Raw genomic sequence first — 11,509 nt, forward strand, 5'->3', positions numbered from 1 at the left:
ATTTCCCACATTTGAGGAAACCGCAGGGGTCAGCATATCTGGAATGCAATGGATAAGCCTCACCCTGGGAAAACCACCTTCTCCACCTTTGTGATCATGGTATCTCCCCTGCCAGGCAGCTATACATCAAGAATTTATCAAGGGAATTTACCTATGAGGTGTGCCTTGTGGCAAAGACAACATGGAATATCCTCCATGCCACTTGGCAGGCGCTAAGGGGTGTAACCCACCCCAGGTAAGGGGGAAATGCCTTGTATACTTGTCTGGAGCAGGACAACAGTGCTTTCTGGGAACCAGCATGTCTGGGGCATAGGGGACAGGTAGATCAGATAGTCTGGGGGATTTTCAGGAAGCAACGTGTTTTGACCAGGATCTAGCTGGCCAGTGGGGCAGTAGTCACTCATGGAACAGTTTCTCCTCCACAAAAGGTATTTTCATAAAGTACAAATCCCTGTCATTTAAAAACCCTACTCCACACCCTTATGCTACTCTAGCTATTATCACACCTCTCATGGAAACTCATTATATAAAATATTTTATGTTGCATGTCTACTCCAATTTCACTATAATCCGATTTCTGGCCCCACCCTACACTGGTAGACTTTTTGCTCATTCAAAAATCACCTTCTGCCTTAGCCAGTTTGGCTCAGTAGTTAGAGCAGCGGTCACCAACCTTTTGGACCTCACGAACCACCAGTGGTCTGCGGACCACCAGTTGGCGACCACTGAGTTAGAGGGTTGGCCCTCAGACTGGAAGGTCTCAGGTTCATTTCCGTCAAGGGCATGTACTTCGGTTGCAGGCTCGGTTCCCAGGCCCAGTCAAGGCACATGTGCAAGAAGCAACCAATTGATGTGTCTTTCTCATATTGATGTTTCTCTCTCTCCATCTCTCCCCCTCCCTTCCACTCTCTCTAAGAATCAATGGGAAAAAAAATATCTTCAGGTGAGGATTAACACCAAAAAAAATCACCTTTAAACCAAACCCAATGGTCAGTCCTGTCTTTTTTACTACCAATGCACCTGGTCCACATCTCTATTATAGCATTTATTACATACCTGAGTTTTATTCTTCATCTTTGTATCTTAGTACTAATGGAAGTTATAGGCACAAGGTAGATACTAAATATTTGTAAATCCAACAAATGTTTATTGTACACACTATATCAGGCACTATACAAGGTGCTGGGGACAGAGGAAACAGCCCGAACCTAAAGTTCATATGTTTACAGCAATGTTTGAACCATCTCATTTAAAAAATAAGGAGTGCTTAAGAGTGGCCAAAGATAATAGCCAATTAACTAGAGCTGGGAAATTCAAATCTAGGCTGTAACTTTGACTGTAGTGTAAAGCTTCTTGTGTATTACATGACATTGAGTCTGCTCAGACTCCTGGCAAGCCATAAATGAGTTTTGTCCCCAGTGTCCTATCCTCAACAGCCCTGCTCAACTCCTGGAAACTCATGCCTATGGCTTCTTTTATGGAGTCAATTCACCTTATACTTGGTCTTCCTCTTTTCCTGCTGTCTTCTATTTTCCCTGGCATTAATGTCTTTTCCAAAGAACCCTGCCTTCTTATGGAATACATAGAGTAGGACAACAGGCCTCTTACATAGCACTTAGTTCATTCCCAATCATGTTCTAGGTGTTAACAGATGTCAATTCTTTAATCCTCTCAACAATCTTATGAGGTAGGCATTATTATTTTACAAAAGAAGAAAGAGGCACTGAGAGTAATTTGTCTAAAAGTTACACAGCTACTTAAGAGTAAAGCTGGGCCGAAACCGGTTTGGCTCAGTGGATAGAGCGTCAGCCTGCGGACTAAAAGGTCCCAGGTTCGATTCCGGTCAAGGGCATGTACCTGGGTTGCAGGCACATTCCCAGTGGATGTGCAGGAGGCAGCTGATTGATGTTTCTCTCTCATCGATGTTTCTAACTCTCTCTCTCCCTTCCTCTCTGTAAAAAATCAATAAAATATATTAAAAAAAAAAAGAGTAAAGCTGCAAGTTCAACCTCAGGCATTCAGGATCTTTACTACACTATACTGTCTTATGGTAGTTTTCTTTTTTTAAAGGGGGAGGGAAAAAACCAGTCCTTTGTAGATAGCACCCCTTTTTTAAAAAAAAAAATTATATATATATATATATCTTTGTTGATTTCAGAGAGAAAAGGACAAGGGAGAGATAGAAACATCAATGATGAGAGAGAATCACAGCCCGCAACCTGGGCATGTGCCCTTGACCAGAATCGAACCTGGGACCCTTTAGTCCGCAGGCTTACGCTCTATCCACTGCGCCAAACCAGCTAAGGCAAGATAGCACCCTTTTAAGCAGAGAAGCAGTACAGTAATGCTGTAGGAGGCTCATGGAAAATGTATTTGGCAAAGCACCCAGCAAGCAGTGTCTAGAGATCCTGGATTGCCTAGCTGGGCATTTTGAAGTTCTCTAAACCAGTGGCTAGCAACCATCTTTTCCTATAAGCCAGCAGTTCTCAACCTGTGGGTCGCGACCATCGGAAAACACATATAGCATATCAGATATTTACATTACGATTTATAACAGTAGCAAAATTAGTTATGAAGTAGCAACGAAAATAATTTTATGGTTGGGGGTCACCACATGAGGAACTGTATTAAAGGGTCGGGGCATTAGGAAGGTTGAGAACCACTGTAAGCCATAGTAAAAAAATATATATACTATGTTGTAACCAAGTACATTCAGATGTACACATGTACATGTAGTTTATATATCTATACTCACACATATAGTGTCCCCCCAGAAATGTATACACACACTTTGAATAATTATAAAGGCAGTATTTATTAAAATACATTTCATTTTCAAAATTGAGCTATCAGCTATTAAAGTGTGTGTACATTTTGGGGGGATACCTTGTATAAAGATTTATAATTATATACTTAAAAGTTAACTTTCTTAAAAGAATACTTCTCATTTCATGTGCCATGCATGCACTGATACTTTTTATTCTATTTTACTTTATTAAAGGCTGATTTAACCTCCTAAATTGATTCACGATCCACACTAATGGGTGGTAACTGTATGAAAAGTACTTTAGGTGCTGTTCTCTGAAACAAGTAGTAGTGAGACATAACCAGTGATGTGCTTTGGAAAGATAAAATTAAGCAGCAGCAAAAATGATGAGAAAAAAAAAGGAGAATGTAACAATAATACAGGAGAGTGAATGGGAATGAAGAGAGCATTTCAGGGGCTTTTGTTTAACATAGAATACTACGAACTTACTGACTGGGTATGCAAGGAAAAGGAGACAGCAGAGCCAGAGACAATGCTGTGATTTCCAGCCCAGGTGGCTGGGCACATGAAGTGCCTGTAAAAGGAATGGGGAAGTCAGGGAGAGGCAAGTATATGTGTATGTAAGATTATCAATTGTATTTTGAACAAAGAATGTTTGTAAGATTCGGAGAAAATCGATAGTAGGTAACCTGACTGTAGCACAGAAATTAATATTAGACCCAAACAGAAATGCATGGTTTAACCCAAAAGGGTAGTTCAAGTTATAACAGAAGATGAGATACCCCAAAAATAAAGGGGGGGGGGAGTTTATGTTTAAGAGAAGGAAAAGGAAGAGAAGTTCCATAGGGAATGAATTAAAAGTGGCAAATGCTACTTAGGTGGAGAGCTCAGGGCTGAGAAAACAGCACTGGATTTAGCTAATAAGAGTAAGAGGTATCATACTTGAGTGAGTGGTGGGGGAAGCCAAATTCAAAACGGTTAAGCGTGAGCGATGGTTAAAAAATGAAATAAATTCAAGTTTGTCTAGGCCCTTCCCGGATCGTCTCATCCCAGAAGCACTGGTTAGATGTGTAGTCATAGGGCTCTTTGGGGGGTGGGGATGGTGTCTGCGGCCTCCAGACAGCGATCTGGATGATTAAGTCGAGCTTTTCGTGGATAATGTTCTCTAAGGCCCAGGCTAGGATCTGCTCGTTGGCCTCTTACGCGCTGTCAGCGGCCCGCCTCAGCGCCAGGTGGGTCCCCGCTCCCCGCCGCGCTCCGGGCCTGGACGTGGGAGGCGAAGGCAGCGAGCATTTCTTGGGCGGTGAGGTGGGCGCCGCGCATCACCAGGCGGTGCCCGTCTCCTGGGGAAGAAGCGAATGAATGAGGTACGAGAAGGCCAACCGGGCCCAGGGAGCGCGGGCTGCCTGCCGCCCCTCCCGCCCGACTCCCCACGCGAGCCCACCGAAAAGCACATCCACGCAGGGCTCGGAGCCGTCGTGCCTCACATCCACAATCACGGAGCATTTCAAGTTGGTGGCGCGGACCTTCTCGCGGCTCACCGCCTGGAGGAAGGTCCTGCGGTGGGAGAGCGGCGTGAGCGCCAGGCCGAAGGGGGTGAGACCCCCGGCGGCAGAGAAGTGCGTGCTTTTCCGTTCCCTCTCCCTTCCCCCGGTACCTCGTAGACTCCACGTTGTTCTCGAAGGGGCAGAACTGAACCCGAACCTCCTTGACGGCCCGGAGTCCTAGCCGAGCCAAGGCCGCCGCCGCCATGGTAACCTCCGCCCCGGAAGCACTCGCCCCAGAGGTGCCGTCAGGGAAGATTGTGAGTGGCCGCGCAGCCGCAGGCCCCGCCCCCCTGCTTCCGCCGAGTACAGGCTCCGCGTCCCGGATCGCGTGGGACGGCAGGCCTGGGCTCCCCAGCCCCAGACGAGGAGCGATGCTTTCGGCACAGGTGACAGAGGGGCCCGAAGTAATCGGTCAGCGAATCCTACCACCACTCATAGCCCTGTTGTGCCACAGCAAAGGCTGTGTAAAGCCCTGCACCTGGCTCCGAAAACAGGCCCGTCTCCTGCGTTCCCCTTCCGCTCCCTGCTGTGCCCACCTAGGTCAACACCATCTTGGGTGCTGTCCCTTAGGAGGAGGACACGGTCACCACGGCAGGGACATTGAAAATTAAACCTGTTGAACTCTGAGTAACCAAAGCTTAAATGGGAAGGTCCTGCAGCCCAATATGGTCCCACGGCTGAAAGCAGGAATGGGGAGGACAGGGTAATACAAGCCTGGGGACAGATCCAGCTACAGACTGTTTCACCTCCGGTTCCTGATGTACTAACTTTATGTTTGGTCTGACTCTGGACACTTAAGTGGCATCTAGGCTCTCTGTTTCCTGCAGCTTTTTCTCATTCCCTTTCCTCTGGGATACAACCCTATGGCCCTCCTCCCAGTGTCTAGCCCCGAGATGTCTTCACTGATGGGGAATTAGGCCTGAGCCTCCTGGCTCCAGGCTGTGGTATTGCCATTTACTCTGGATTCCAGATACTGGAGTGACCCTGGATTCTCAGCTTGTAAGCCCAGGCTGTGTAGTTTGTCCTCACGTATGTTTTCTTCCAAGCTTCCAGGTGTAGGCTTCTTTAACAGGCAGTTCCAATGTCTGGGCTTTCCCAGCCAGAAATGCAGAGCATTGACTTCCTGACTGCTGATCAGACTCCTTAGGGTTCAGGACTGGTCTCCAGGCAGGAAAGAAAAGGCAGTTGCCACCAGGGGCGGCGCTGGTGCTGCCTCAGGGCCAGCCAGGCCTGCTGATTTCCCACCAGGTAAGCCTCGGGGCTAGGTCCCCCACCCCAAAGCATGCTCAGCAGCTGAGCTGTCTGTGCTGGGGGTGCTCCAGGCCGAAGAGGGGGCTCCAAGCTCTCCAGGCTGTTGAGGCTGCTGCTGGGCAATTCCGAGGTTTGGACCTCCTTACATGCACCTGGTAAGGCAGGAGTGGAAGGGAGATGGCTGCTGGGGAGTTGCTGAAGCCAGATCAATGATGAGTTTGGGGAATGGGGCCTTTAAAGTAGTAAGTGAGGGCCCAGAGAGCCTGGAGTTGAGAAGGGGGAGTGACTCACAGCAACAAGGAGGCCTTCTGTGGACTTGAGTCTTGGGCAGGGGCTGCTGCAATAGGCACAGCAGGGCCCCATCCAGCTGCTGGAAGATGTTGAGCATGAGCAGATTCTGGCGAAGTTCAGGGGACAGGCCCCACCGCTCTTCTTCCAACAGCTCTCGGACCACTCCAAAATCTTGTCTAAGCTGCAGTGTCCCCTGCAGGCTGAAGGCCGAGGTACAATGTGACCACCTGACCCTCTGGTCTCCCTAAACTGCTCTGCCCCATTTATCCCCTTTTCCAGTTCCATTCATCCCCCAGCCACTACTTCCTTTTCTCCCCACCTGAACCGGATCCCATGGGTGAGGATGTGGTCAAGCCAGGCACTCAGGATGGCTGTCAATGCCTGGACAAGGGCAGGGGCCTGGGCTGGAGGTAGCAAACCCTGCAATCCTTGCAATACAGGCTCCAGTACAGTGCGGACCACCAACCCAGCATACTCACTAGGAATGCTGGGAAGTTCTGGGGTAAGAGAAAAGGAAGGACAGGATATAAGGTTACTGAGATCTATTGAGCACCTAATGAAGTGACTGGGGGAAGACAGTAGGATTTCCAGTGTGGGGGTAGGATTTGGAGGGGTCTGGATACTCTTACCCCCTGGGAACCCTGAGGATGCTGGAATGAGGAGTTACCAGGACAAAGACGATGCCGCCAGTACCGACCCCGTGGCATGTGAAGTTCGAAGCCCTGTGTCGCTTGTTTATAGCATTGTTGAAAAAAGAGACTCAGTGACTCTTCAGGCAGGAGCTGTGGGCATAGTGACAAAGTAAAAGGGGATTATCTGTTAGGGGCTTGTCAAGTTCTGATGCTTTTCTAAATCCGAGGTGTTTAACCTGGCATCCATAAAACCCAAGAACAAAATTGTATACATAATTGTGTGGGTTCAGGCATTTTCTGAGGACAGATGCCATTTCCTTTACTGGATTTTCCAAAAGGTCTGAACCCAGAAAAGATTATGGATAATTGCCCTAAGATTATCCTGCTCTTACCAGCTTGGTTCAGAGGATAGAAATCCTCCAGATTAATTTTCTCCTATAGAAACATTAATAGGAAAAAGAGAGAGAGACCCTCACCACAACCAATGTTCAAAAGCAAATGCTAGGGAGAGGCTGAAGAAAAGGGAGCTGTACAATATCTGGCTATCATTTATGAAAGGAAGGCAGGAACTGTGTGTAGATCAGGAGCAATGACTAACTTTCTGAGATTCAAGAACCTTTGGGATGTCCTTACACTGAGTATTCTGACAGCCTACTTGCATTTCTCCAGAGCAGTGCAACCCATAAAGTAAGAAAAGGCCCATGTGTTGGTTTGATTTCTTCGGTTTGATAGGTTTTGTTTTTTAAAAAAATATATTTTTATTGATTTCAGAGAGGAAGAGAGAGAGAGAGAGAGAGAGAAACATCAGTGATGAGAGAGAATCATTGATTGGCTGCCTTCTGCACGACCCCTCCTGGAGATTGAGCCTGCAACCCAGGCATGTGCCCTTGACCAGAATTGAACCCGGGACCCTTCAGTCTGAAAGGCCGACACTCTGTCCACTGAGCCAAACCAGCTAGGTCTAGGTTTTGTTTTTGAAGGGGGAGAAGATGGCAAAGAGGGGGTCTCTAGAGCCCATCTTGGAGAAGAAGAACCCCAAGAAATAGGGTGTGTAGTAGCAGGTCTGTAAAGAAAAGGTGACTAAATGCCAGCAAGCCTGAAGAGAGGAAGGAGCCTGGGGGGCTGGACATGGGGGTGAGGCTGGAGCCCATGCGGTTCCTGGTACATATCCTGACAATAGCCTCTCTAAACCAAACCTCTTCTCTCCTCCCCAAAGTCAGTACCCCCTCCTTCCTTATTTATGCCAAGGAAATGACACCTCTGTCAATTGATATTGGTAGGGAACCCCTGCACTCAATACTCAGTAAATACAAGATCACACGATGAGACACTTTCTCTCTCTCTCTCGGACAGTACAGTCCAGTTGGGGAGAAAACTCACAACATCAGTTCTTTTTCATCCCAGTACTGTATGTGGTGGAATGCCCAGATAGAGGAGCAAGGCATCAGAGTGCTCTGTACAGTGTTTGGTTCACACAGTGAGCACACTACCTCTGTTCCTTTTGCTCTGTTCTCACCACTGCTACCAAGAGCTGGACAGTATGTCTCCTCATCTCCCTTCCATCCTGACCACTGTAACTGGATCAAACACCATCAACCTTCACTGTTCCCCTCCCACTCTTGCAGTGGCTCCCTATCACTCATTAGATAAAGTCTTGATTCTGTGCACTAGTGTTCAATGCCCTCCATCTGCTTCCTCCTCCACAGTCCTCCACCCCACCCCAAACACACACAAACCCACTACATACAAAGGGAGTTTCTGCTTTGGTCGGGCCGTCTCTCCACTATTCTCCCAAGGAACTATGAACTGTCCACCTCCTGCCACTCCTCTAAAGCTGCCAAGCCACCCGTGAGCCATAGGCCTTGTATGGAGCTTCTGTCACCACATGCCCGCCTTTGTCTTCTGTCCTCAGAGCTCCCATGACCATCCCTGTCCACCCTAATCATAAGGAGCCTGCTTTGGGGCATGCTGAGTTGAAGAAGGCAGCAGTAAATGAAGGTGGAAATGTCCAAGAGGCAGATGCAGATGCTAGATTAGGGCTAAACTGGGGCTGGAGTGGAGGTACATAGCACCAAGGCACTGTGAGTAGCAGGAATGCAGAGAGAAAAGAGCAGGGAGACAAGGACTGAACTCTACAGCTTTGCCCTTATTCAGGGCAATGAGGAGAAATGTGGGTAGGAAGAGAAGACAAATGATATAGACATCTTCCACAGTAAGAATAGATAAAATGGAAGCATAATAGTTTTATTCATAAATTTAGAAGAAAATAAGAAATGTTAGAAGAAACAGCCAAGCCCAACCTGCGAGGCTCAGTGGTTGAGTTTCGACCTATGAACCAGCAAGTCATGGTTCAATTCCCAGTCGGGGCACATGCCCGGGTTGTGGGCTCATCTCTGGTAGGGGCATGCAGGAGGCAGCCGTTCAGTGATTCTCTCTCTTCATTGATGTTTCTATTCCTCCCTCTCCCTTCCTCTCTGAAATCAATAAAAAAATATTTAAAAAGAAGAAGGAAGAAGAAACAGCCAAGAGTGGATGAAAGTTACCACTGTGGAACAGGAATCAGGTGGGAGTGGACATTAGAAACTTTCTAAAATTGTATTCTATTTCACTTTTAAACTATGGACATGTATTACTTTTTTAAAAATAAGTTTTTATTGATTTGAGAGAGGGAGGGATAGAGAGATAGAAACATCAATGAGAGAGATATCGATCAGCTGCCTCCTATATGCCCCCACTGGGGCTTGAGCCCACAATCTGAGCATGTGCCCTGATCAGGAATGGAACCAATGACCTCATGGTTCGTGGGTTGATGCTCAACAACTGAGCCACACCAGCTGGGCTGGACATGGATTACTTTAATAAAGTACAAATTATATGTTTTAAAAAGAGGAGAAACATTGTACTAAAAACTAGTAAATAAAAGGACTCAACCATTTATCTTGCTTTTTCTCTACAAAATAGACCTCAGAATAATTGAATAATTAATGAGGGCAAGTTTCATTTTATAGGAGTAATCCAAGTAATAAAAGAAAAAGAAATGATAGAATTGGAATATCACCACTTTGCACCCCCTAATGAAATCATGGATCTAGCCCTAGCCAGTTTTCTCAGTGGTTAGAGCATTGACCCTCAGACTGAAGGCTGGGGTACTGAATGCATGGGGGCACAAGCAGGAGACAACCAATCAATGTTTCTCTCTCTCTCTCTCTCTCTCTCTCTAGCTCCCTCTCCCTTTCCCTCTCTAAAAATCAATGGAAAAGAATATCCTCGGGTCTGCGCCTGCACCCTTCGGACCTTCTCCCTCCTGATGGGAACCTATGGCCTTGGAGCTCCCGTGACCCCGGTGGCGGGCAGGAGGGTGGGCCTGCTTTTCCTGTGGAACATGGCAGGACAGGTGCTGATGATAAATTCATTTATTTATTGGAAAAAAAAAAAAAAAAGAATATCCTCGGGTGTGGATTAACACACAAAAAAGAAAAGAAATCATGAATCTAGGCAATGATCATCAGTGGTCGTTCACATGACCAAATGAGAGGCTGGCACGGGGGAAGGGATACATAGATAAAACAAAATTGACCATGCGTTGATCATCGTTAAAGCCTCTGTGGTAGGAATATGGGACTCCATTATACCCTTCTCTCTACTTGTGTATGTTTGAAATTTTCCATAATAAAAAGTTAAGTAGAACAAAAAATGAACAAAGCAACAAAGATAAATTCAGCAGAGACTCCAAGAAGATTCCAAGTCTCTGAGATGTTCTGTGCCCCACGCCCATCCCCAACACAAAAGCTAGCCACTGTCGGGGTCCCTGCTCTCCTCACCTGGATCTGTATTGTCAGCTTCCGGATTTCTAGGCCCAGCTGCTGCTCCACCTCCAGGGCCAAGCTGTCCTCTGAGGCCAGGCTAGAGAGAACTTCTGCCTGATTTAACAGAGGCTTTGGCAGAAACAGGGAGTGAGGTCTGAGCCCAGCCTAGGCTGCTCCCCTCCCCATCCCTAGCTACTTACAGGTAAGTCCTTCTGGATCAGGAGCAGGAAGGAACCTGGGGCCCATGCTGCCAGATGCTGCTGAGCTCTGCCCCAAAACCAGAGCAAGGTTGTCTGCAAGGTGCAGAGCCCCAGGGCAAGGGGTACAGGGCCTGGGGAGGGGAGGGACAAGTATCTGAGGGGTCATGGAGCACCTCTGGGAGGAGCCAGCCTTTAGAACACAGGGAAAGAATAAAGGAGATAGCCTCAGATGTGCTCCTATTTCTCCAACCCCAGCTGCTTGTCTCACCTGGAGGCTGACAGAGGAGCAGCCCTGACTTGGGCTCTCGAAGGGCATCCAAGAGAGGAGGGAAGAGCTGTTGCAGAAGTTCGGTGGTCTGAGAGGATGAGGAAAGGCGGCTCTGATCACCAGCAGACCCCAAGGCTTGGCAGAAGACTGCAGATGAGGGGGCACGGTTTGATAGGGAAAGGTCAACTGGGGTTGGCGTCGCTCCCAGTGCCCCTTTCTCCTCACCTTGGTCCCAGCTCCGGATAAGAGACTGATGAAACAGGCTGTGACACAGAGAAGCCAGCTCCTTCTCACACTCCTGAGGCAGGGACGCTAATGGGAGAAATGACTCGCGCCTGCAAACAGGCCTCCATTTTCTACAACCACTGCCCACGCGACGATGGGGGGAGAGAGGAGGCATCCCCCCAAACTCAAGACGAGGGTGAAAAGCAAGACTTTGCCTAGAAGGCTCAGAAGGTATAGCCTGGATCCCCGGGTTGCAGAGGGGCAGGGGAGCCAGGGGGTGTTCATTTTAAAGGGCCTGCTTTTGTAGTCAGGCTGGCAGCTGAGTGAGGTGACTAACGGAGAGGGGGCTCCAGCCTTCCCACACGCCCGCCCAAGGCCACCACTCACCCCGACTCGGCGGCGGTGCCGGTGCCGCTGCTCCGGGGTCCCTCCAGGGTCCCAAACTGAGGTCCAGACGCTGAGCACAGGCTGCCCAGAGCAGGGTCCAGTACTGGCTCCACAGGGCTCCCGCCCCACCCAGCC

The 11,509-nt window shown here is 48.3% G+C and overlaps 2 protein-coding genes across 2 annotated transcripts; both read right to left on the reverse strand.

The window, feature by feature from the left end:
* Nucleotides 1-2,947: 2,947 nt before the first annotated feature.
* Nucleotides 2,948-4,961, reverse strand: MRPL53 (mitochondrial ribosomal protein L53). Its single transcript, XM_005869452.2, has 3 exons — nt 4,425-4,961; nt 4,212-4,324; nt 2,948-4,110 (listed from the first exon to the last, which is right to left on the reverse strand). The coding sequence occupies exons 1-3, from the start codon at nt 4,517-4,519 to the stop codon at nt 3,977-3,979; spliced, it is 342 nt and encodes a 113-aa protein (XP_005869514.1). The 5' UTR covers nt 4,520-4,961; the 3' UTR covers nt 2,948-3,976.
* Nucleotides 4,962-5,061: 100 nt separating this feature from the next.
* CCDC142 (coiled-coil domain containing 142) lies at nt 5,062-11,459 on the reverse strand. The gene is made up of 9 exons (XM_014542269.1): nt 11,375-11,459; nt 10,988-11,060; nt 10,763-10,909; nt 10,495-10,625; nt 10,310-10,423; nt 6,524-6,638; nt 6,176-6,353; nt 5,857-6,056; nt 5,062-5,717 (listed from the first exon to the last, which is right to left on the reverse strand). The coding sequence occupies exons 6-9, from the start codon at nt 6,561-6,563 to the stop codon at nt 5,458-5,460; spliced, it is 678 nt and encodes a 225-aa protein (XP_014397755.1). The 5' UTR covers nt 6,564-6,638; nt 10,310-10,423; nt 10,495-10,625; nt 10,763-10,909; nt 10,988-11,060; nt 11,375-11,459; the 3' UTR covers nt 5,062-5,457.
* Nucleotides 11,460-11,509: the final 50 nt, after the last annotated feature.

This window comes from Myotis brandtii, unplaced genomic scaffold (assembly GCF_000412655.1).
Source record: "Myotis brandtii unplaced genomic scaffold, ASM41265v1 scaffold294, whole genome shotgun sequence".
NCBI lineage: Eukaryota > Metazoa > Chordata > Mammalia > Chiroptera > Vespertilionidae > Myotis > Myotis brandtii.